Source organism: Maniola jurtina, chromosome 16 (genome assembly GCF_905333055.1).
Source record: "Maniola jurtina chromosome 16, ilManJurt1.1, whole genome shotgun sequence".
Lineage (NCBI taxonomy): Eukaryota > Metazoa > Arthropoda > Insecta > Lepidoptera > Nymphalidae > Maniola > Maniola jurtina.
In genome coordinates this window covers 6563038-6589792 of record NC_060044.1, presented here as the reverse complement: position 1 = coordinate 6589792, position 26755 = coordinate 6563038, and the positions used below count along the sequence as shown (strand labels likewise).

Sequence of the window (26755 nt, the reverse complement as noted above, 5' to 3'; positions counted from 1 at the left end):
GACAAATGCGTGGCTTGCATTCATCCACGTTGGTAAACATGTTTTAAAAAATATTATAATGTGCATTTTTAATGTCCATTATGTTGTTGTTGTATTAATTTAAGATTTTTGGCATAGATTAAGTAGGTAAGTAAAATGAAAGTTTCCAACCTTGTTATTTTCTAATAATGTTTAACCCGGTAAACACGTTTTTGCTACATAAGTATATATTTTATCATGAAAATGAATGTTCCCAATTTATTTATTTTGTCTGAAAAAAATTTGTTACTATAACCTACAATAGGCTATAATAATATTATAGGATATTTTTAGATATAGCCACACTATTTGGTCGGTTACTACGACGCGACGCGCGCGATCGCTCTTGCCGATATCGATACTTGCCGCCCTAGTCGATAATGGTCACACGACGTAAGTTTTGCAGGACGTAAACATAAATTCAGATTGAGATAACTTCTTGTAAATGTTAAGAATTGTTAAAAATATCAACGGAATATCATTTCTAATGGTATAAAGCTACGTAAAAATGGCATTTGTAGACGCCCCCAATATGATCCCAATTTAATGGTGACGCCACTACAATGTTATATGGTGACATTAGCTGTCAGTGTCATAGGGATCAAGGTTCGCCGCGCCGACTATACTTATCGCTATCCCACTTCTACTGTTAAGCGAGAGCTCTAATTTGTTAATTCAAGAAGAAGCACAACGAATAATCGAATGAAATAGACAATAGTGCGACTCGACTAGCCTCAGAGTATATTGTATAAACTGTAGCAATAGCATTAAATTCATGATCATGACACTGCAATACTTTTAATTACCAGGCTCAAAAAGCTTGAACCCAGAGCCGTAAAACCAGTTTTAAAAAAAGACCAAAAAGACTTGACATTTGTCAAACCCGCCTTCCATTTTCTGAGAGGTTATATTTTTCTTATATGATAAAAATTCGCTAATTTCATTATCTAAATCGAAAGCTTCATCAAGATTTGATTTTTTGAAAGAGGTAAGTGCAAATTTTTATTAATATGAATCTCGAAAACATTTAGAAAACGCTAATTTCACGGATTTTATTGATTTCCATTCAAACCATTTTAAAACCTAATTCCCTTAACAGTCATCAATTATTAGATCATTAAAAAAACGATGGGTTAAACTACATATTTGGTGCTTTCCGTTTTAGGTACATAGGCTATCAAAGATGTCATTTCCTGATAAACAACAACGAAAGCTTTGTTGGGATTCTAGAGATCGTTACTGGGAATGTTTAGACGATCAAAGTATAAAAGACAATTCGCTAAAGCCTAAAGTATGCGCGGAGCTTAGGAGAATATTCGAAAAGTCGTGTCCCCCCAAATGGGTGACCCATTTCGATAGGAAGCGAGACTATGAAATATTTAAACAAAAAATGCAAAAAGAGGGTTTTGAACCTATAAAAGACAGTAAATAATTACTCTAAGTAAATTATTCAATTGTGATTGTAAATATACTTAGTTTATTTATTTAGTGAAGTAAATTGTTTTTATTTTGAATTGGCTTTTATTTGTATCTCTCATTTTAATAGATTTTCTTATAACTGCATTAGGAACGTTAGAATTTTGATATACAAAGGTATTAAGTATGTGAATATTTAATTACTGACAATATTTTATAACATTCTTAAGTTTAATAGATAATTATCATTATTTACAGACCACAGTAAATATGGAACTATTGGAAAATGTTATTATAAAACTCAATGTGCATACTAAAGAAATAAGATCAGAAGACTTACAGGTAAAAAAATCTGTTATCTATTTAGCAGGTCATACTTGTTGTTTCTATAGTCCAATAATTTAAACATTTTATTTTCTTTTGTAAAAAAAAATATTTGACAAGCAATTACTTATTACTAAATATATTATACTAGATGATGCCTGTGACTTCTTCACATGGATATACATTAAAAATCCCACGGGAACCATGGATTTTTATGGGATTAAAAGAAGCCTATGTGTTAATCCAAGGTATAATCTACTCCCATTCCAAATTTCAGCCGAATCCATCCAGTAGTTTGTGCATGAAAGAAATAACAAACATACACACACACATACTTTAGCCTTTATAAAATTTCTGTGATAAATTTTTTATACTTTTTCAATTTGCACAGCATTGCTGTACTGTAGAAATAAAATAAATACAATACTACTAGAGTTATGTAATACAATCCTTTAATTATTGCAGGATATAATGCTGATCATCAAAAAAACTCACAATTCAACTGAGCAATTTCAAGAAATCTATTCAGAAATTTTAGCAAAACTATGGGATCATTTGTCGTATGAACTCCCAGCATTTGACAATCAATTGCTTTGTTGTACTTGTTTCTATTCAGTGCTAAGTAATTTGCAGAGGCAAGACTTGTATTTGGAGAAAGCTTTACAAATTATAAATCATGAAATAATGTCAAAAAGAGCAACAAATGACAAGGAAAATAATACATCTGTGGCAGTATCATTATGTTATGGCCTGTTTCAGTCTTCATATCTTATTCAAGAAAAAGATCAGCCTCTAGAAGAATTAAAAAAACTTCTAAAAGGGACTTTTGATCTGTTGATGCTGATGGCAAATGAATACTCTCAGTACACATTTATAGTTTTTAAGATCATGACTGCATTTAAAAAAGTAATTGACACTCCTTGCCAAGAATATTTATTTAACAGAGAAAGGAAAATAAAATTATTAAATTTAATTAATCACAACTGGGAAAATCCCATAACAGGAGTGAGAAATTTAAACAGAATATTATTTCAAATGTTGTTACTGATACTTAATAATGATATATATGAAAAAGTATTGAATGAAATTAATAGCTTTTACTGGAACAAGGGTAAATTTCTAATGCTTACAGAGATAATTGAACACAGTAATGGTAATGTTGAAAAACTAGTTTTGAACAACCAGTGGATTCATGGTTTGACAAAGAGTTTAAATAATCCAGGACTTGTTTCAGCCGGGGCTGATATGTATTATGCAATACTAAAAAAACTAATTTCTGAAAGTAGTTGGACAAAACTGTTTCTAACTGATGTTATGAAAATATTAACTGGATTATCATTCAAAGCAATTGAAAACTTCAGCAATTATTGGTGTTTAACAACATTTAAAACATTTCCATCATTGGCACAGATTCTTTTAAATGAGCTTCAAAATATTGAGGGGACCGAGCTGAAACTTTATAGTTGTATATCTGTTCTAAAACAAGCTAATAAGCTTGGATTGGTTGAAAAGACATGGTCAGTAACTGCATACACTGATGAAGAAAATATGGTGCTTGGCAGTCTTGAACATTGTGATGCTAACATAAGGATGTTAGCATTTGAAATTATTTGTGTATCTCAAAAAAAGAGTTTGCCAACAGAAATTGAATTCCAACAAATTTTGAAATTCCTTGAGAATAATGTTAACTCAGACAGTACTGTTTTAAGATTGAGTATTTTAAACAGCTTATCTAATTTCTTCGTAACTTTGCACACTTCTTTTTTAAATTATTATAAACACAACACTAACAAGGAAGAACATATTAATATGCAAGATTTTTGTAAAAATTTGCAAATATTTGTCATTGAATCTTTAAATCTTAATGGAAATTATCAACGGAAAATAACAACTGTCAGAATTATTCACTTAATTTTAAAACATTTTAATGAAGTACCAAAAAGAAAGCAGAAACAAACTAGAGAAATGAACTATTCTTTAATTGATTATTTGAAAGAAAATGGTCATTGGTTACTGAATTCAAGGGATTTTATTATGAAACTTATAAGTTTATTGAAAGACCCTGCAACTGATGTGCATGACTGCATTTTCCAATTGTTGTTAGAATTTTATTTACCAGATATAAGTGATACAATGACAATGAACTATTTAATAGAAGAGAGTTTGACATGCATAAAAAGTAAATTTTTCTTTGAAATCAGTTGCGGATTAAATATATTTAAACTTATTATTAACACAATAATAATAAAGAAGCAAGTTGCAGCCAGATTTCAAAATATTGAAGACCTTTTTTATTTTGCCTATAATGAAATAATTACAGAATATACCGCCAATATAGATGTTGTGGAGTCAATTGCAAGGGGAAAGCAATTACATTCATTTTTGAGTTTATTGTACATCATTTTTGATGCTAATATTAAAAATTCTTATCAAATGGTACTACCAGCTCAAACTATATTCACATTGTTAAGTATTTTAAAAGATATGTCTAATCAATTCGCTTGGGAAGAAGAGACAAATACTAGTTCAGACTTTTCTAAAATGAACGATATGGTGTTATCCAAAATAAAAAATTCTAACTTCAATGAAAATACATATGATCAAACAAAAATTTCAGGTTTATATCAAATTGTCCTAAATTGTTTGTGGCTGAATGTAAAGGTATTTTTTTATCTAGAGATTCTAATAGGATTTCCAAAAATTTATTTTCCGTAATTTGTTAATTTTGATTGATTTCAGGCATCTTGTGAATTAGCTGCAATAATAATTCAACAGAACAAAGAAAATATTAAAGTTTGTGAAGAAAGTTTAACTATTATTGCACATGTTCTTGAAACATCAAGGCACAAAGGTGCAATAGAAGCAGCTGGTGCTGCACTTGGTAAAAATCTTTACTACCTATCTTTGTGTAGGCGCACTTTTTTTAAAATAATGTCTAAATTAATTATTTGTAACTTATTTCTAACAGGTCAAGGTATTCGATATTTAACATCGTTGGAAACTGAATCTGAAGCTTTTAAGTTGCCCTTGTTTTTATTGCAAAGAAAATTAAATGAACTTCTTCATGAAATTACTAAAATGTCCTCTGTTACCAGACGAGGGGCTGGTCTGTCTATAATGGTACACAGAATAGTTAGCAATGATGCCAAAAAAGGCAGAGTAAGTTCAAATTTTTTTTTCGTTTAACATCATTGACATAAATGACAGCATACAAACTAAGCACCTAATATTTTTTTCAGCCCTTGTTCCATTATTTTATGAGAACAATACTAAATACCTGCAGTAGTACACAAGGGACTTGTGATATGCATCAGGAAGATAGTGCTGATGAAAAGGATTTGCCAAAAGCAATTTATATACACTTCCTAACAAGAATTGTTACTGATAGCAGTTTAGCATCTGACATGATGTATTATTCTGCAGAATTAGCTGAACTTGCATTTGGCAATCTTACAAATTCACACTGGCAAATAAGGTACTCTTCTATTAAAAAGTAGTGCACATACTATAAACCTAATTCATTGATTTGGTAGTCAACGATTTTATTATTAAATTCCAGAAATGCAGCCCTGCAATTATATGGAGCTCTGCTGCCGAAACTAATAGGACAAAAAAAGCCATCTGGGACCGATGATGAAATAATATCATCAGTAGCCTGTGACGAATTCAGAACTCATTCTATTAAACTTTGGGATTCTGTACTCAAACAAATAAAAAATGATGTATATCAAGATATAATTCAAGGACACTCCAATTTGGTACCAATATTGAATATGTTGGCGAATATTGCACGAAGGTACAACTTTTCATATGATTTAGATGAACAAAATGATTCTGATTTTAAATTATTACCAAATGTACTCGCTCTATTGGGGAGTCCAATTTACACTGTAAGAAGACTGACTGCGAAATTAATTTTAAATATCTACTCATTTGAAATAATACTGAATGCTATTGCAAAAGTGACAATTACTTCAGAAAATCATCTGCATGGAATCCTTTTGGTAATCGGAAATTGTTACAAAGTTTATTCAGATGTAGAATCATATAAAAATCAACTTGATGATATTAGAAATGAATATGGTAGAATTTTGATGAGAAGGAATCTCTCTTCTGTATGCAGATGGAGATTAGATAAATTATTTACAGAAGAAATCCCAGAAGTAACTGTAGATATGATCAAAAATATTCTAATTCAAGGAACGATCAAACAGCATGAACCTGGAGCGTTTTTATGGATAAATCAACAAATGAAAAAAAGTTTAGAAAATATGCCTTGGAACATTCTACCTGAGGTTATGTCATTACTACTAAATACTCATGATTTCGAAATGTACTGTGAAATTATGGCCCAGAGGATAAAAAATTGTAGAATGGTACCTGAAAAGATCCTTCAAGATGTCAGTGAAGTTTTGTTATCTTCTAACTTAAAAACAAAAAGTTGTGTGCTATGGAAAACACTTTATTTTATATCTCATAGAGTTCATTTTAACATGCACATATCTGGTTGTTACTTACAAGAAAATTTCAGTAGCGAAGTTTCTTATAAGATGAGATACATGATTCCATTTGCTACAAGGCTCTTTGCAGTACAGGCAGACTATGAAAATTTATTAATGTTTTCAAGAAAAATATTTTTGTTGTGTAACCCTGAAAGTAATGATATTGATATGAGATATATAGCAGCAATAGCTAACAATGAACTTGCATTTACTTTCACAAAATTTCCCGACGCTATTAGAATCAATGCAATTAAATCAGCCATTTTACTTCTACAAGATGAAGAAGAGGATATCAGAAATTTGAGTGTCACATTTTACAAGGAACTAGCTAATCAAAATAAACAAAAACACCCATTTATTTGTTTAAATGAAATATTGAAAGAAGAATTTTTGTTTGCACAATTAAGTGAACCGGAATTAAGTGTTCAAAATATTTGTGAAGATTTGTTACATTACATTGATTCTGTTGGTACACATAATTGTGATGAATTGAATCCTTTTGCTAATGACTCAAAAAATATCTATCTCGAAGTTAATGTGTTAAGACAATTATTAAAAAATAATTTGAGTAAATTGGCCAAATAAATTTTATGTGGCATTATCTGGGTTCTTATTATTTTTACCTAATGAACATGAAGAAGCCCTCAAGTATGATGCATAATATTAAGTACCTATATATTTTTGTTAACATTCTGCATACTTTTTACAGGATAATCGAATTTAGATTTCACACACGAAATACTTTGGATTATCATTCCTTATATTATTATGCATGGATAAGGGTTGGAATACTCTTCCAAAATCAGTGTTTCCTGCCAATTATAATCTGGGTATCTTTAAAACAAGAGTGAACCTGCTTGGCAAACACATCCCATCTTAGGCCACATCATCACTTCCCATCAAGTGTGATTGTGGTCAAGCATGTGTCTATATCTACTGAATAAAAAAAGATGATTCTGTTTTTGTTTATTAGACTAAATTCCTTGGTTTTTAAGAATCTCATTAAAGAAGGTAAAACATATTATATTTACAAAGTATGAAACATGACTATGAGTAAATTAGAATTAATATTAATTAGATTATTTGAGTTTATGTCATTCATCATAATAATACTTTGGCGGTGGTGTTGTGTCATCTAATTGTATGGATACTATGTGTCGTCCTGGTACCATGACTAGGCCTAAAACTCTTGGCTCTTCTGTTTCACCATCATTACCCTTAAGGTACTCGGAACAGGCACCTGAAATCATAAGATTTAATTTAAACTCTAAGTTGTACAATTCAACTAAAATTTTTGATAGTTTTTGCAGGATGTTCCAATTTAATTAGGTATAACTAAATATTTCAATAGGTATCTTAGCCATGAGTGTCTGCTCATAACACGATATCCAACAAGAATGAAAAGTTCTTGTTAAATGTGAATTTGTTGTATGATCTTACAAATCATACTTTCTTGTAAATAATGTTGAAACAATATTGTTTTAATGCTATCTACTTAAGTAATAAGAGAATGCACCGAAAAATGCAGATTATCATCAACCATGAAAGCAAGCATGAAAAGGGCTTAGGCCATAGTCTACCATGGCCAAGTGTGATTTGGCAGACTTCACATTACTTTCTACACATCACAGGTACTTTTGAGAACATTATGGAGAACTCAAGTATGCAGGTTTCCTCATTTAACACTTTAACAATGCAGTGTTAAAGGAAGAGTTACTTAATTGCTTAAAATGTAATAGTAAATATTACTCCAAAAATTTGATGCATGCCCGGGATTGGAACCTGGAACCCTATAATAGGCTATCACTGGCCCTCTTATAATAATAAATATAGTGTTGTAGGTACTTACCTAATATAACATTGGCATCACGATCAGTACACAAAAATATTCCTATGAGCACTCTCCCATCAGTCATTTCTATTCTAAAATTCATATTTAGCCATTTCCGTAACTTTGTTTTGCCATCTAATTCTTCAAATATCTGAAAGACAATAAAAAAAATGATGCCATCAAGTATCTAGATTTATCAACAAATAATTTTTCTACAGTTGAGCTACACTGAGGACATCCTTAACAAATTCTGGATATCAGATGGCAATTGCTCCATGTAAATACTTGCTTACCAGTTTGTATTAAAGCAAAGAAAAATATGATAGGATTATGTACCGTACCTATTATCTTTTGTACATAGGTAATGAAGGTTTTCATTTTGGTACTTAATCTAGCAAATAACATAATAATAAACAAATTTTTAATAAGTACCGATGTGCATTTGTTAGGAAATTGGTAACTTACTCTTATGTCCTCCACAGGTTTTACAATTGATTCACTCATTTGTAATAAATCAAAAATATTTTAATTTATTAATAATGGAGCTTAATATACTATTTGTATTTTTATTGCTAAGAAATAAAGAAAATGATTTGATTAGAATTTTGAATTTTTATTAGGTTCGTAGTATTTACCACAGACCATGGTATTTACAAAAAATGTCAGCTAACCAGTAACCTGTAAAGATGAAAGCAATGAAAGTGACCACAGACCACGAAAGCGACATGATTGTTGACAGGTGCATGACACATTCTACGATGGTGACTGCTCCGGATTACTAGTCTGTGGTAACAGCCTAGATGCCTTAGAATAAGGCTCCTAATACACGTCAGGGATATTTTCATCCGGTCCGGTTACCTGAAGGCACTCAATATACGTCCGATTCTTGCGTCAGGCTTTTTCTGAACTCAGTTGTTCCCAATTGCCGTCGTCCCGAGTGCTTGCGTAGGTACGGAGCAAAACGAAAATATGGACGACGAGTTACTGATACTTATTGCGTATCTACTCATGTTGATACGAAAGAAGAAAAAACGTCGTTATTGGATTCACCCAATCAATTTGATGAGACCATCGATGTATATGAGACTTACTGAGAGCCAATACCATACAAACGGCGGAAGATGTATTTATTGAAATAGTTAACAGATTAGTAATTAAACTAGTTAACTAACTAAATACAAATAAATTAAATCAACTCCGCATACTTAGTAGGTAATAAGGAATAGTATTAGATGTCGCTAAGCTGCTAGGTCAAAAAATAAATACAATTGGCTAGATTAAATATTACTCCAGGCCCTAATTTTTATACTTTCATTTTTCTTCCTCACCTCCCTTATTCGCCCTCTTTAGGTTGGGTACATTGCTGGCAAGCTGGAGAGAAAAACCGGACGTCTATTTCATTTCCAACGTGAAGATCGCGCATTCGGCAATAAAACCTGAAACACCTGACGGCAGCTTACGGCTCGGATGAGCGATCAGGTTATAAGTCCATATAATATTTTTAGTTTCCCTAACTTGTAAATAACTACAAACCTGACATTGTCTGAGCATTGTCTAATCATTAATCTCTGTGTAAAGCCCAGAGACGTGCTACCTAAACATGATTGTGCACTTCAGCTTTAATTCCCTGCAAAAATAAATTCTGTTGCATTGGCATAAAGTCCAATTTCTAATACAATTATGCTAAGCGGAAAAACGAGCCGAGCGAGAGGTCTATAAATTGGAGTGTGTCACTGTCTAATGGATTGCAAGCATAAAAAAATATTTTCTATGGTACGAATTATGATGTAGCTCACAAAGTTCTTATTCATTGTTTATTTAATTTCAAACAACAAGATTACTTTCTTTTGTTTTCGCAGTAATTTTCATACTGTTATCTTTATTTTATAATGTCATTAAAATATCATTTAGTTTAAAAAGTATTATAATTTTTTTTTTTAAATTAATAGGATGACAACACTGGGTGTCAAGCAAAACAATATGGCGAACATTCTGTACTATACTATACAGAAGTACTAAGGTAACCATAATTTGATTGTTTAATGGAAGTGTTTTTTTCTGTTTATCGATAGATTTCTCAAAAATGAAGACTTAAGGCAAAAATGGATCGCTGTCGTTCCAGGAAATATCACCAAATATTCGGCAGTTTGCGGAATGCATTTTAAAGTGGAAGATTTTGCTACGGCTTCGTGTGCACTGAATTTTTTGTTAAAAAGAAACGCTGTACCATCAATTTTCCCAAAAGTATGCCTTGCTTACGAACTTCCTAAAACTGTGTAGGACCTAAACACATGCACCAGATTATACAAAATAATTTTACTTACCTATATTATAGGTACCCATACTTAACCTGACTGGTACTTTTTCGCAGAACAAAAAAAAATTGAATTTCTCTACTTTTATAACTACAGCGTGGCAGACTATGGCCTAAACCTTTATCATTCTGAGAAGAGACCCGTGCTCAGCAGTGAGCGGCGATGGGTTATCATGATGATTCATCCTCTCCTATTCTCATATAATCCGTCAAATGTCTTACATTATCAAATCGTGTTGTCACCCTAATAGAAAGGGACACACTCCAATTTAGCGCTATCTCAATAGGCTCGTTTTTGGTGTCTCAGTGCACAATCTTGTTTAGGTAGCATGTCTCTGGTAAAGCCAGACGAGAGAAAAATAATAGTGATCTGTGGATGTGGGCAACTGGCATGTCTTTTATTGACCATGATTACATACTCTATGTAAAAAGTACTCTGTGTTTGTTGTTGACATTCAAAGACAGTTGAGTCAATTGACATTTGACATTGTTTTATGTTTTGTTTTCAATCAAATCAAATCAAATCTTTCAACCAATTTTTCAACTTCAGGAACTTATAACTTTTATTTCCCTATTGTTTTATCACAGGTTTTTATTTTTAAATATTTTAAATATGATTAACCTATAAACTATAAACCTTAATAAACAGCTGTTGAAACAATGTGGTCTGAATTTTGAAATTGAAAATGGAAAATGCAAGGGAAAATGCTGATAATGATTTATCTCACGACCTCCCTCAGTACGAAAGCATGTTTATGAAAAGTTTTAAGTATTACAAATCAAAAAGACCTCTACCTTCGCTTGAACAAGTTATAAATTATGAATATTGTGATAAATCACTAGAGATGACCACAGTCCAGTGTTGTCTTAACAACAACAAAGATCCAAGAGCAAGTAGTTTGGGTTTACAGGATTCTAATAACTGGAAGATGTTCGAGTTTGAAAATCATCCAGGTTTATTATTAATAAAAGATCCATTTACAAGCATGGGGCAAAAATTTTGGATTAGAAAATGTTTAGAAGAATATCCGAAAAAGCCTAATAAAACTAATATTGATGTAGAAAGACATATCGAGGATTGGTGGAGAGATTGTCACAAAGGTAACAAATGTGATAAGAACCTAAAGAAAAAGTTACGCTGGACTACATTGGGATATCATCACAACTGGGATTCAAAAGTAAAATGTTATTATAATAAAACTAAAACATACTTTTTACATGATAATAATAATTGACTCATCAGCAAGTCCTTATTCCACAAAATTTATATATTAGTCACTCTTATTACTCACTCTTGGCGCGCCAGGCCTCTACTCACCATCACTTGGTGCGTTTGGTCTTGGCTAGCCATGTGTGCACTAAATAAAAAGCTATTTATTTCATTTTTAATTAAATAATTAAATTAAATTTACAGGTGTACAGTGAAGATAATAGAACAACTTTTCCAGTTGAGTTAGCAGAGCTGTGTGATGTTGTTGCACACCATCTGGGGTTTGAAGGCTTTAGAGCAGAGGCGGCCATTGTCAACTACTACCACATGGGTTCCACACTCTCTGCTCATACAGATCACTCAGAGGTCAACTTGGAAGCTCCTCTATTTTCCTTTAGGTATAATATTATAGCTTTTTCCTACATCTATGTTGATTTAAGTTTTATAAAGATCTAGTTAGAATTTCTCAAAATTTTTCTGTAGAGGTCTAGATAGATAAAATCTCCATGCAGAATATCAACTGTACATTGATATACCAGTTAGTTTTTTATATAATACTAGTGGATTACCCATCGTGTACTACTATGCTAAGAAATTGCCTAATGCATTTTTTCCAATGAAACTGGTTAAGGGTACATCGTTTGGATGGTTTCAAGTCTATAACAGACATAGGAAGAAACATTTTTTGTGTTTTATACACTTGTGTTTGGACTAGCTGTAAATATTACTCATCCAGCTTTAAAAAGAGATAATTGGCAACTTTGGCTTCATAGAGTGGTTCTTACTCATAGTGTTGTCTCAGTCTCACACCTATTTGACGCTTTGTCGCTGATTAGTCCGTTTCAACAACAGATGATCACACTCTACGAAGCTAAAGCTGCTGATTTTCAACCACCACTGTGTTTCAGAGGTCATCAAATGCTGATATTACTTATCTAAAATTTTGTTTGAACATAAATCAATAATTTTTTTTAATGGTGCTTATAAATAAGTTATTCATAACAACTTAATAGATAGAACTAAAGCTTTCTCTTTCTAGGATTTTTGTACACTAAGCCATATTAAATTATCAATTTTATCATTCCAGTTTTGGCCAATCTGCAATATTTCTAATAGGAGGTCATGACAAGTCAAAAGAACCTTTAGCTATACTTCTCAACAGTGGGGACATAGTTGTTATGTCCAAAGAAGCCAGACTGTGCTACCATGCAGTCCCCAAAATATTACCAGCGTCCACACAACCATGGAATAAAGAAGAACATTTAATAAGTATGAAACAGAAAGGGACTAAATTTAAGTTCATAGATGAAGCAAAACTTATACTAGAAATGGAAAGAAATATTGAGAACAAAGAATGGAGTAAGTTTAATAGTTATGTCGAGGAATCAAGGATTAACATTAATGTAAGACAAGTGTTAAATGCAAATCAGGAAAGTTTATTGGATTGTAAGAATAATACATGAAATGATTACAATACTTTAGTTTCATTTTACGGTGAGGATTACATCATTGATCGCTGCTGGGGTTATGAACTCTTGATTTAATGGCTGATTTGTTATCACTGCAATTGAAAGATAGATATAAGTGATTGAGAAGCTGGTGAACAAAAAGGTGTACTACTTAATAGCACAAAATAAGTTTTTTCACAAGGGGAAAAACTAAATGAAAGCTGTTGAGCTTTACATTTTGATGAAAATCAGGAAATTAGGACTGCATTTCCAGTTTTAGGCCATTTTGCTTGAAAATGAGTTCAGATCTGTATTGAGTGGCCTAAAAACATTAAGATTAAAGAAAAAAAGTATTTTGACCCCAAGTGTAATCGCATCGTTTTGTTTACCAGTTCCTCAATTATTCTACTATGTACCTACATATATGTATTTGTTTAATTTTTAGTTGCATCATGCAAAAACCACTGTACCAAATAGATGATGTCCGCGAATTCGTCCACGTGGAATTATGTTTCTTTAAATCCCATGGGAAGTGAGAACTCTTTTATTTTGCGGGACAATGCATAGCCTATGCTCTTCCCCAGGATGCAAGCTATCTATGTGCCGAATTTCGTCAAAATTAGTTAAATAGACAGGCTGTAGAAAGCTAGCGGACAGACAGACACACTTTCAATAACAGTATGGATCTGCAGTGCGAGATTTCTTTTTCATCAGTTTTTTCGCCAAAAAAATCTCGCACTCTATAGGTACTCCGCACTACTTCTTTCATCTTTGGGGCTGTGCAGGTTCTTGAATTCCCTGTCTCATTTCCAATGTCTATGATAGCCACCAATTTTACAGAGTTTTTCCGTGTCAATAGGTACCTACTTGTGGTCGCCTGGTACAAAACTACTTACCTTTTCCTTTAGATTTAATGATAAATTCATGGGAGCTTGTCTGATGGTCGCAAAGACCCCAGAAGCATTTCACATAGCTTTCCGAATAACATTCATAGTCGTCGTTGGGTTTAAAATTAGCTAAACGCCGCACTGCCGGTTTGAAACAATCGCACCGGAATTTCATTTTCTGAACATACATTTTTAAATTTTTTGTCACAGTGATTTCATGTGGATTTACTTAAATACGAGTATTTATTCATCCAAGTTAAATACTAAAAATTTTGTATCCATGATAAGTAAATATTTCAACACTTCAACCTAGCAACCAGTTTCAAGTTTCAACCTATTATTTTCCGACGTCAGTTAATTTTTTTTACAATTAATTCTTTTTTTTTAATGATAAAGGCGACGGTTTGTAAATTGTATCCTCTTTGGCTCTCGGTATTATATTCCAAAGAGTATGTAATCACTAGTATATTCCTTGCTCTATGGATTTGGAATTATGGAATTCCCTGCAAAGAAAATTTAAACAAAACACTGTTTACCATAAATAGGTACCTAAATCATGAACGTATTATACTATATCTCTATGTACCTAAATACTAAAGTACTAAGCGCAGGGGCAATTTTAAAGGGGAGTTTTACGCGAGTTAAATTTCCTCCACAGTAATTACTAAACTATATGACAACTAAGAATGTTGTGAAATCTGAAACAAGGATGCTGATTAACCATATCTATGTGATTAACTGATTTCCTGATCGCTTTCGCTATGAGTAACTATGTTTCTATAAAACTGAGGGAATTATTCCCCCCTCGCCTCTCTTCTCACCTCCGACGAATCAACAAATGAAAATACTTGTCAAGTGCGTGTCAGAAAATGCATAAGGTAGAGTTCCGAATTCGTAGCCATGCTCGTAGTTAAAAAGAACTAAAAACCTGCGCGCCTTTCTTTTTATAGGTACCTACCTAAGTACCTACCCTGAAAAATCTTATATGCCTCTGTAATCTTTGTATGCCTTCGTAACGGTGCAGCTCAGGCTTCTATAGCTCCGTGTGGTTTAGTTTTAAAACAGACTGACGGGCAAACGGACTGGACAAAACTTTAAGGGTCCCCCGTTTTACTACGGAGTTAAACAGATACCTCATAGTTTGAAATCTATAGAGCGCACTTTGAACTTAGCTTAGACTTAAGTTTCAGTTAAGGGTCATGAGACCGGCCTGCCCGCGAAATTCAAATTTAATTTGGTTTTTCGGAATTTGTAAACTAATACGACAACGTAGGCGTATGGTTATTTTATTTGCGACGATGGCAATATCATCCTCACAGGTTTATATAAAAATCTTTACTTGAAAAGGTCCAATTTAAGAAATAAATTAAAGTATCGACTAATTTGTGAGAATTATTCCAGTGGTAGGTATATAACGCTGTCTGAAATTAAAGTGCGCACTATAGATCTCAGCAATAGTGTCAGTGATGCAAGCCTCTGACGGGCTTAAGTCCGCCATTGAGTAGATATTATGAACTCGTACGAGTATAACGTATTCAGTTCAGTCATAGCTGATTCATACGATATTCAATCCAGCTCTTTCAATCTGCAGCGAACAGACTACAAAGCGGCACTGTGTTCCCATTTGCTCAATAGAAATGCCATTTAGCGATTCAGTTCAAAAAAGATCATACCTAGGTACCTACCCTTTATTCCGGAGTCTGAACATTTCATATCGTTTGTCTTGTGAACATAGCTCAGTTCGATTACTTTCTAGGGTTCCTCGCCCAAAACGTAATGCGGAGCCCTGTTAATGTTTTTTTTTATTTATTAATTTGCAGACACAAAAAAATCCTTGAAAAATATGTCTCGCCAAACTGCATCACAGTTTGTTGGTGAGTTAGCGCTCAATACTATTAAATATATAATTACCTAATACAATTTTACAATTAATTAAATCTATTTTACAGCTTATTAAAAACTACTATAAATAAGTAATCAGTCAGCGAAGGAGTCCCTAATAAATACTTCTTTTAGTTTATTCTTAAGGACTCCTTCGCTGACCTTTTGTTCTATTCTTAACCATTCTACCCTATTAAATATCCTAGGTACTAAGTAGCTGCTCAGTCTCTTGCCATAATAATTACTAACTCTAATCATAATGTCACTCTGCTGTTCGTCTGAGTGTCACGGGTCCCTATAGCTCGTAGACGAAATGAGTTACAAACCTGAAATTTTTGTACTTGGATGTAGTTTACGTTGACCCAATGAAATGGTGAAATGAGGCTATCAGTGTGATTTATCTAAAATCTTTAATCTAATCATCAACTCATCGCATCGCCAGCTCATTATTAAGCTCGGGTCTTCTTATTTAGGTATTTCCGGCTCCGGCTGTTAGGTACCTACTTTGATGGTAAATAGATCAAGATGGGTAGGTACCAATGCACTTGCTTTTTTAACTTTATTATAATCGAATGGAGTCTATCAAGTGAAGTACACGAAGGAATAAATTATAGGTATTGGATTTATTTTCCCAAGTAAGAACTATCCGCACTAACCGGTAGGTATTATATTGCAATGGATATCCTTTCAAAGGCTCTTGCTAATACTTATCCTCTCATAATACGATCATTGACACATTACCTTTGTATGTAAAATGAGCCGTGAGACATTTGGTCGGGCGGGCAAAAAGCAATGGCGTCTGCCCCTTTATTGACATTAAATAGCCGATATAAATTCCGTTGGCGGATTACGAAATTTATTGGCTTCAAAATTAAAGGAGACCGATTTCAATGGCGACTGCTGACAGCCTTCCTTTATAAGTAAACTGGAAGGGGAAAAAAGCATTACTAAAACCGCGAGCGAAACCTTTTGCTTTTAACGAAGGCTCTGCCTGCCTAGCTAGCTTGATTACCGAAGACAATGCAACAGCGGAGAAGTATAGATACCTACCATTTTGTTTTTATATAACACAAAATAATAATAGAAATATGTTCAGTTTTTTCTATAGTAGGTAAGAGACAATTCTCACTCTAATTACTTATAGGCTTACTTAGGTACTTAAATTCTTCAAAAAACAACACCGAAAAAAAAACTTTTAAGTAGGGAAGTTAAATAGTTTTTTAAAATTGTTTATTGCAATAGCTTCATACATCATTTTAATGTAGCCAAAACGGTTTAAATAGGTAGGTAGGCACTCATAATACGGCAGTTAAACGCATCTGGTGTTGGCTGAGAAAGGTATCCAAGCAATTTACAGTTTACTGCAATTTCTTTGCTATGAAAATTGAAACGTGCAAATTACTAGTAGGTACCTAGGTAGCTTATAGGTACTTATACCTACTTAGTTACTTACCTATCATTCTATCATCACTAGATTTTCGGAGAACTTAATTCTTGTTCAATCACGGGTGTACCTACCTACTTTGCAGATCGTGAGGTCGTAGGTTCGAATCCTACCCGTTGGATTTGGAAGGAAAGTGGTATATTTAAGCTATGTTTAACAAATCTACCGTTCTTTGAATAAAATCTGATTCAGGGGCCCCTTATTGACCCCTACAAAAAACATAAAGTTCGAGTGAAGAGAGCGCATAACTTTTTTAAAATTTTCCAGAAACGATGCTAATAATACTGAAAGCGGATATGAAATCAGCCAGATTCTGAATAATACCGCGAACGAAATGAACACTTTTCATAAATTTTGTAGAATCCACACTCGAAAAAGGACAAAATAATCGCAAAAAAGTGAGCGTAATTTTTTATATTTAATTTTTTAAATTATGTGTACCTACGACTTACCTATCTATAGACTTTTAAGATGGAATGGGCTGGGCAGGCAATGCCTTGGTGATTGTATGGAACGCAAGCATCTGGAATCACGGTCTTAGATGCGAATCTCGATAATAATGCAATACGTTGCAAGTAAAACAAGCTCGATTAAAAATCATAATAATTTTTACATGCGGATCACTGCTTCAAAAATTATTATCTATCCCCGAATAATCGGCTAGATACCATATTTTATGATGATCGTAACATCCATATTCTACTAATATTAGCATTAATTTCATGTCATCAGAAGCGTTTCACACCAATGGTGCTAATCTGCGATGACGCTTAGAGGGTAATTTGAATGCATAATTATGTTTACGGCCTGACCATAAAGTAGGGATCATAACCTATCATTAATGAGATTATACGTACAGCGCTTGGCTAAAGTCCTGGATATAAAGCGCGACGCAGAATATAGCTGCAGTCATAGCAGCATGGTAAATCGTTACAGAGGACCAGCCCGGCTAGCATGGGCAGTAGATAAAAATTATATCCCCCGATTATATCCACTGATGTCATACAAATCAGTGGATATAATCGGGGATATAATTTTTATCTACTCCCCATGCTAGCCGGGCAGTAGGCCTTGAGACAGGTACTACTATCCTTACTCTGTGCTACGCTCCGCTTCAGAAAAGTCCAAAAGTCATTTGTGGGAATCTTTTATCACAAAATTCCGCATTCAATTTTGGACTTGCCTTTACACAAGTTTGAAAAATCTATTAAAACTATGCTTCTGAGAAAAGCATATTATACAATCGAAGATACATCAAATCTTTGAAAAGAGTAACCGCCGAGTTTCTTGCCGGTTCTTCTCGGTAGGAAAGGCATTCCGAACCAGTGGTAGATGCTTTTGACGATTCAAAAGTACTTGTAAAAGTCTAATTGAATAACAATATTTTGAATTTGAATTTGTGCTACAGGCTACAGCGTTTATCAGCTACAATTGTACAGCTAAACGACGGACGGTCAATTACTTCTGGTTTGCCAACACTCACATTGACTGAAATACATAATTATGTTATAGCAATCAAAAATATGATAAATTCAGCCAATCACTTGAGACTATAGCAATGATTGATGCAGCTTTTGCAGTGATTGATGCAGTTTCCCAGAGCATTCATTCCCAGAGCAATCCGGATTTTCCTCAATAAGTTCTCATTTTTTCTTTCGTGTGTTCCCGCTTTCGGAAGATTAGGTATTTTAATTTGTACCTGCCCGACTTTTCTCTAATTCTACGTTCAACTACTTTTTGAAATGAATGGCGCAGGCCGCTGGGTCAGCGATTAGGTCAGCCATTTAAACCCCGGAGGAGTTTTTATACAGACGTCCTTGTCCAATTAGACGGCGGCTCCATCAATCACGGTATTGACGGGAGCCGTTTTAAAAAGTTAAACGGGGATTTGGGAGAACTCTAATTTATCGAGACTTTCCAAGTTTCCAATGAACCTACAATACTAAGCGGACTGAGATATATTTTTATTTTAGGCTTTAGCGGTTCAAACATTTGAAATACTTACTTACCTACCTAGAATGAAAAGCCATAACGATTGAATTGAAACTAATGAGAATAAAGAAATCTAATTATTATTTTAGGAGCTTTAAAAACCTATTTTTAGGTAGTTTTTATTGAATCCATATCTACTAGGGAGGTATGTACTTACTAACATAGGTACGAGTATTTGATTACAAAGTCTAGTTCCAACGTAGGTAGGTACCTACCTACTTAATAATAGAAAAAGCTTTACTATATACCTACCTACCTAACTAGGCTACCTTACGATTTTGTCGTCAAAGAGATAAATAGGTAGTTAGATAGTTAATTAATTTAATAAACTGTTCAAAACTTATAATATTTTCTAGATTCATAACCAGTAGGCACACAGACTCAATTAAAAACCTCTTAAACATTATTTCACTTGTTTTAGTTACTCTTTTTAGCCAATTAAACATGAGAGGCGCACTTTTTCGACTAAAACATGGGGTGTATGCTCGTAAATTCGGAGGTTCAATTCATTTAGTCTGGGCTTAGCAATTATATCTAGGTTCACCGCAACCTTCCGCGCGCTGCCACAACACTTCACACCGGAAAATTTTAATTGGGACCAATTTTTCTAGTATTTGAGATAAGCTTAACATAGACCTATATACTTAAGCTTAGTGAATAATAAAATGTACCTACCTACTATATAGGTAGGTACTCTGTGCCTGTGCCTCTTACGAATTTCACTTAAGTAGTACCTACTTACAATGTCCCTTAGTTTTTGAATTTTTTTGAAAAATATAAATAATACATTCTAGTCTTATACACTGAAGTTAAGTTTGATGTTTCAAACTGATCTGTTCTGATCTGAACTGATCTGTTGATAGAAGTTTTTTTTTTCTCTCTCTCGTCTGGCTTTACAAAGATTAGCCAATGTCAAGTTTGTAGTTATTTGTAACAAGTTAGTTAAACTATACACTGGTAGAAGTTTAGACATTTGAAGAAAAATATAGGTACTAAAACGAACCGTAGGTAGGTACTAACTAGTACCTACGGTTTTTTAGAAATCAGCTAATAAACTTTACAAATAAGCTTATTTTTGCGATCGTTTGCATCGTTGCCGATATTGATACTGATATCGGATCGGATAATGTAACGATGTAAGATCGAAGTCAGTGCCATCGAGCGTGTAATGGAGTTTCCAAGTATTCGTAACGTGAAAACTTCCAACCGCCTTTACTGTCTCCAACAATGTGTTAATCGATGTTTTAACTAAATTCTTGGTTTATTCAAGATTTGATTAAAGAACCTTACATATACTTAGTCTGAGTTTCTAATGGGTATATTATAAAAGTAAAGAGAGGCTAAGCTCATACAGTTTTATAAAAAGTAAAAAAGCCTATTATTATGTCATAAGTAGGTACTTGTAGATTTAAGAGACCAACCTTTTTCGTAGGTAACATAATATACTTAGGTACCTATTCGCATTTACGGTTGAATTGGAATCGGGCTAAAAGTGCAGTGAAAGTTGATACTTCTCAAATGTTTTAAAATCTAAATATGATGAAAAATCCTGAAAAATTCTAGTGTAATCATTCTTCATCATAAAGGCACGGATGTCAAGTAAAACATAATGTTTACTGAAATGTAGCCATTTCCTCGTCATATCCGGCCCATTATCGTTTTTGCTTAGGAGGATTAATATAACCAAAGACAAAATTTTTAAGGTTTTGATATTACCTACTTATGTATTTACTTACTATCAATGCCTATTATTACAAGCGAGACCCTCAGTCTCGACCGTGAGAGGTGTACGTAACACCCCGTTCACAATCACGATGTGTGATCCATAATGATCGCTATACAGGAGATTGTGGATGATTCTGCCAATCATCAATATGCTTCTTATACAATTAATCTGGATCGCGAATCGTTGACTGTGTATAGGGCATCAATGAGCCCAAGAGACTGGAGGAATTGGCGCTGTCATACCTACTTATAACAAATTTCACATTCACCATGTCTGATTCTGTTGACGTCACTTGCATTTTTAGTTGGAAAATTCAAATTCAAATATTTTTATTCCATTAAACTTTTACAAGTGCTTTTGAAACGTCAAAATAATCTACCACTGGTTCGGAATGCCGTTCCTACCGAGAAGAGCCAGCAAGAAACTTGGCGGTTGCTCTTTTCAAAAGACTCCTGTAGCGGTTGCGGCGGCGGCTCTTGTGCTTCCTGTGAATTTAAGGGGTTCTCGCGTTCCTATTCTCTCTAAAACGCAAGAGCTTGCTATTTTATTAGCGAGGGTAGAGTACATATTTAATAGCTCCACTGAATTACGTTCAGTCTGCTTCTCAAATGTATATTTTCACTGTATATAATTACAAGCTCGGCGTAACACGGTTAGGTGGGTTCGCAACGCCTTACATGAATATGGAGAATCGCGGTTGTCGCTCAATGTTAATATGCATGAACTACTAACTTACTAATTCACTATACAACTATGGCGCTATGGGAATTCACTTACAGGGCCGCCAGCCGCGCTCTTTAAGCATCATCCAAACCTGCGCGATCAAAGCGACTACGACCAAGGAACAGCGAGAAATTGTGAAACCTTCTTATGTGGATGCCACCCAATCCACTCGCACGAAAGCGGTTCGTATGAGAAACATAGAGCAAAAAGCTTATGTTTCTCATACGAACCGCTAAGGCGTAGGTATATATTGCCCATCCGGCTTCCCTGTTTCCTGTCACGTATAACTTAAATACCTTCAAAGCAAGAGTGAATCTTTTAGGCAAGCGCACTCCAAGCCAGACCTCATCATTGTTTTTTTAAACATGACTGTCGTCAACCGCAAGCCTATCCTACCACTATGCGACTACAACGCGATTCGACGGCGCATGCAGACGCAGAGTGCGACGCACGCGTTTAGCCTAAACGCGTGCGTCGCACTCTGCAAATCTAGTCATTAGCAATAATGCAATAACAAAATGATGTTCGCAATTCGCAATTGTATTCGCCTAAGTAGGTGTTCATAAGTCGTGGTCGCTTCCGCATGCCCTGTTCATAAAGCGCAGGTGTGGCCGTAGATTTACTTTACCATTTGTGTAGTGACAGTGAAATATTCTATCTATAACACTGAAACAATATGCGCTCTGTCGATGGCGATGAAATGAAAGCCTTCGAATGAATGGCGACTCTCGTAACTAGTATTGAAAAAGTTTCTCGTTGATTTTTTGTCTAAATATCACGACAATATGATAGCTTTTGGGAGCACAAGCTACCTTCATATAAAATGTAGGCACTATAGTTTTTGTTTGTGAATACGTCCGCATAGATTTAAGTTCTTGAAAATCCTGCGGGTTCCTTTCCCTATTTCCTTTCCTTATTTTCGTGATAAAAAGTATTTTACGCCTATGTCACTATCTGCTCTTTAACTATACCTAGGCATAACAGTTGACCCGTTGATTCTCTTTTATGCTTACTTCTCACGGTGCGTGATTCTGCGGATTATCTCGCACGGCTGGCGTCCACGGACAGCCACGCATCGCGCAAAGATTCGGACGAGGACGACGACGTGTCTGCGCTATCACGGACGATGCTCTACCCATGGTGCGTCGGTGCGGGCTGATCCGCGTCCGTCCGCAATGTCACGCACCGTGGGAGCTGGTATTATTGTGGAAGAGAAACAAACTAACAAACAAAAACACTTTTGCAGTGATCTAAGGTAAATATATAAAAAGTTAAGAGCACTAGGTATAAGCTGTCAAATTAGAAGCATTTTAATGGCAAGCACAGAATGGCTTGCAAATGAAAAGGCCTGCTCTCAAAGAAGTTGTGAAAAGGTGAAATAATGTAAAACAAAGTCAAAATAAAGTTTTGGATTAGCGTAACTTTATCCTTCCAAAGTTTCTTTGGTGTTTGTTATTTAAAGTAGGTATTCCGGTGAGGATTTATCGTTTTTGCAGTGGCCTTGAGTAATATTTTTTCCCGAGGCGCTGGGAATCGCTGGGGGCTGTCAGCGGCGCCAGCGGCAGCTGTCACGAAGTTTAAATGAAATCCGCGCTATGTCTGTGTAATTACAAACAGCTCGGCGTCATAAGGTCGGCGTCGGCGCCATCAAGCGTGTAATGGACTTTTCAAGTATTCGTAACTTGAAAAGTTTCACTTCAGCCGACTCGAACGTCACCGACAATGTGCTTAGCGATGTTTTAACTACTTCATCCTGCCGCGATTGCAGGTTAAATTATTTTATGCATTTAGAAGGGCTGGTGGGATTATTTTAGTGCAGAGCCTTGCTTTTATTAAGCGCAAAAATGCAGTCGATATTAGCAACTTGGAGTTTCACTTCAGCCGACTCGAATGTCATCGACAGAATTATATCGACAGCACCAAAAATTCGATATTTTTAGCATTAGTATCTCCGAATTTAACAAAATATGTATGTATTGTAACGTCTGACTCAGTATGCGTTTTATGCTGAGATATTATTATTAAATAAATAAATAAATTAGTACCTACTTCATTCTTCCACAGTTGCAGCTTAAAATTATGTTATGCATTTAGAAAGGCTGGTTTATTTTTACGCAGAGAATTAGTCTGGTTCCAGAAATGCAGTCAGTAGTAGGTACCTACCCATTATTGGAGGCTTAGTAAGAGAGGCTACCAAAATTTATTCTAATACTGAAGGCCGATAATCGAAAATACGAAAATGTGAAATAAAAAAAGGAAGAGCCGTAGATCGATTGCGTCTTGTTACAGAAAAAAATCTATGACTAAACCGAGCAACGAGTAGGTATGCTTGTCTTTTTGCGAGGCTATAAAAATTCATTCCTCTGTTATTAAGAAGCGCTCAAAGAACACAATTGCAGCGATAACGAAATGAGAGGGATCGGGGGATCTTTGTGCAATCAGCGCGATTTATTCCCGGCGATGCGACGTGCCCGGACATTCCTTGACCGGGTAATTATGATGACAGAATCGTAAGCTCTTTTAATACGTGCCGAAACTACGATATTTTTCGTCATAGAGTTGCTGCACTCTTGCTCAACAAATTAGTAATTAACATTAAAACTTATCTACAAGTGTAAATTAAAAATTTATAACACCCCCGACAAGTGAAGGTTACAACTAGAAAAGAGCTGATAACTTTCAAACGGCTGAACCAATTTTTTTGGATTATAGCTAAGAACACTCTCGATCAAGCCACCTTTCAAAGAAAAAAACTAAATTAAAATCGGTTCATTAGTTTAGGAGCTAGTTACGAAGCCACAGACAGATACACAGATGCACACGTCAAACTTATAACACCCCTCTTTTTGGGTCGGGGGTAAAACATAGGAGGAAATAAAATTTGTAACGTACTTACAAATTACAATTCTTTTTCGTCGTATCTATTGGCACAGTGGTCGTGGTCATCACGAAGTGACGTCTTTGAGGGAAATCATTTGCCACATCTCCCTGCTGGCCGACAGCTTGGTACATTCGTGCAAGGGACCGCCCATAGCAGAATTTTATTTTACTTATCTACGATATCAAATTCATAATAGATAAGTAGATACTAGATACAGTCCGTTTGTGTGAGCTTTACTTTAGAAGTTTCAACAAGATCACGGCACGGCACGGAACGGGAAAGTTATAAACTTTGCCATTGATCTTGGTATCTATATCTATACTAATAAATAAAATTGGAGTGTCTGTCTGTAATTTCGAAATAACTACCTCATATTAAGCTCATATGGTTATTTGAACGATACCAACACTGAATCACACGTTTTTAAAATTTTTGTCTGTCTGTCTGTCTGTCTGTCTGTCTGTCTGTCTGTCTGTCTGTCTGTTTGAAAAGGCTAATCTTTGGAACGGCTGAACCGATTTTGACGGGATTTTCACAGACAAGTAGAGGATTGACCAGGGCGTAAAATAGGCTACTTTTTTAACCGACTTTCGAAAAGGGAGTTGTGTTTTTCTACCTATGTACACCGAAATCTCCGAGATTTCTGAACCGATTTGCGTAATTTTTTTTTTAATCGATAGAGGAACTTTGTGACATTGTTTCATAAAAAAATTGGATTCCAACTCCTCAATCCTGATGCTGCAGGGGATCTGACCAATCCACGCGGGCGAAGCTGCGGGCATCAGCTAGTCCACAATATTAATTTACAATCGACGCCCTTGCGGTTTAGCTGGGCAGCGTTAGGATTGAAGATTTGGAACCCATTTTTAATCGGTTGAGTAGAAGTAACCTGTCTATCTATTCCATACTAATATACTAATAATACTAATATACTAATAATACTAATAATAATATACTAATATATACTAATATTACTAATTTACTAATAATATTATAAATGCGAAAGTGTGTGTGTCTGTCTATCTGTCTATCTGTGTCTGTCTGTCTGTCAGTCTGTCTGTCTGTCTGTCTGTCTGTCTGTCTGTCTGTCTGTCTGTCTGTCTGTCTGTCTGTCTGTCTGTCTGTCTGTCTGTCTGTCTGTCTGTCTGTCTGTTTGAAAAGGCTAATCTTTGGAACGGCTGAACCGATTTTGACGGGATTTTCACAGACAAGTAGAGGATTGACCAGGGCGTAAAATAGGCTACTTTTTTAACCGACTTTCGAAAAGGGAGTTGTGTTTTTCTACCTATGTACACCGAAATCTCCGAGATTTCTGAACCGATTTGCGTAATTTTTTTTTTAATCGATAGAGGAACTTTGTGACATTGTTTCATAAAAAAATTGGATTCCAACTCCTCAATCCTGATGCTGCAGGGGATCTGACCAATCCACGCGGGCGAAGCTGCGGGCATCAGCTAGTCCACAATATTAATTTACAATCGACGCCCTTGCGGTTTAGCTGGGCAGCGTTAGGATTGAAGATTTGGAACCCATTTTTAATCGGTTGAGTAGAAGTAACCTGTCTATCTATTCCATACTAATATACTAATAATACTAATATACTAATAATACTAATAATAATATACTAATATATACTAATATTACTAATTTACTAATAATATTATAAATGCGAAAGTGTGTGTGTCTGTCTGTCTGTCAGTCTGTCTGTCTGTCTGTCTGTCTGTCTGTCTGTCTGTCTGTCTGTCTGTCTGTCTGTCTGTCTGTCTGTCTGTCTGTCTGTCTGTCTGTCTGTCTGTCTGTCTGTCTGTCTGTCTGTCTGTCTGTCTGTCTGTCTGTCTGTCTGTCTGTCTGTCTGTCTGTCTGTCTGTCTGTCTGTCTGTCTGTCTGTCTGTCTGTCTGTCTGTCTGTCTGTCTGTCTGTCTGTCTGTCTGTCTGTCTGTCTGTCTGTCTGTCTGTCTGTCTGTCTGTCTGTCTGTCTGTCTGTCTGTCTGCTACCTTTTTACAGCCCAACGGTTCAATCCCGGGCACGCAGCTCTAACTTTTCGGAGTTTGTGTTGGTTGAAACATTTTATATGTTTTTTATATAATTAGGATGGATAGGAATGGATAAATAGTTTTTAAATTAGTTGTGGTGTTAACCAAAACTAATTTAAAAAAC

The 26755-nt window shown here is 34.8% G+C and overlaps 3 protein-coding genes and 1 long non-coding RNA gene across 7 annotated transcripts; 2 read left to right on the top strand and 2 right to left on the bottom strand.

The window, feature by feature from the left end:
- Nucleotides 1-528: 528 nt before the first annotated feature.
- LOC123873262 lies at nt 529-26755 on the bottom strand. Its single transcript, XR_006797649.1, has 3 exons — nt 26743-26755; nt 18655-18677; nt 529-643 (listed from the first exon to the last, which is right to left on the bottom strand). It is a non-coding gene; the product is annotated as an uncharacterized LOC123873262 (long non-coding RNA).
- LOC123873254 (cytochrome c oxidase assembly factor 6 homolog) lies at nt 808-6861 on the top strand. 3 transcript variants are annotated; one of them, XM_045918026.1, is made up of 7 exons: nt 808-1006; nt 1693-1776; nt 2224-4419; nt 4498-4639; nt 4727-4917; nt 4998-5233; nt 5318-6861. In XM_045918026.1, the coding sequence occupies exons 2-7, from the start codon at nt 1705-1707 to the stop codon at nt 6843-6845; spliced, it is 4365 nt and encodes a 1454-aa protein (XP_045773982.1). In that variant the 5' UTR covers nt 808-1006; nt 1693-1704; the 3' UTR covers nt 6846-6861. The 3 variants fall into 3 exon arrangements, with proteins under 3 accessions (XP_045773982.1, XP_045773984.1, XP_045773983.1); XM_045918027.1 differs by lacking the exon at nt 808-1006 and adding an exon at nt 1461-1611; XM_045918028.1 differs by lacking the exons at nt 1693-1776; nt 2224-4419; nt 4498-4639; ... (1 more) ...; nt 4998-5233; nt 5318-6861 and adding an exon at nt 1184-1532 and having other exon boundaries at nt 876-1006.
- LOC123873261 (N-alpha-acetyltransferase 38, NatC auxiliary subunit) lies at nt 6203-8757 on the bottom strand. 2 transcript variants are annotated; one of them, XM_045918036.1, is made up of 4 exons: nt 8557-8757; nt 8110-8242; nt 7374-7500; nt 6203-6408 (listed from the first exon to the last, which is right to left on the bottom strand). In XM_045918036.1, exons 1-4 carry the CDS (start codon nt 8593-8595, stop codon nt 6381-6383), a joined length of 327 nt encoding a protein of 108 aa, XP_045773992.1. In that variant the 5' UTR covers nt 8596-8757; the 3' UTR covers nt 6203-6380. The 2 variants fall into 2 exon arrangements, with proteins under 2 accessions (XP_045773992.1, XP_045773993.1); XM_045918037.1 differs by lacking the exon at nt 6203-6408 and having other exon boundaries at nt 7214-7500; nt 8557-8754.
- Nucleotides 10903-13089, top strand: LOC123873259 (nucleic acid dioxygenase ALKBH1). The gene is made up of 3 exons (XM_045918034.1): nt 10903-11583; nt 11820-12013; nt 12703-13089. Exons 1-3 carry the CDS (start codon nt 11092-11094, stop codon nt 13076-13078), a joined length of 1062 nt encoding a protein of 353 aa, XP_045773990.1. The 5' UTR covers nt 10903-11091; the 3' UTR covers nt 13079-13089.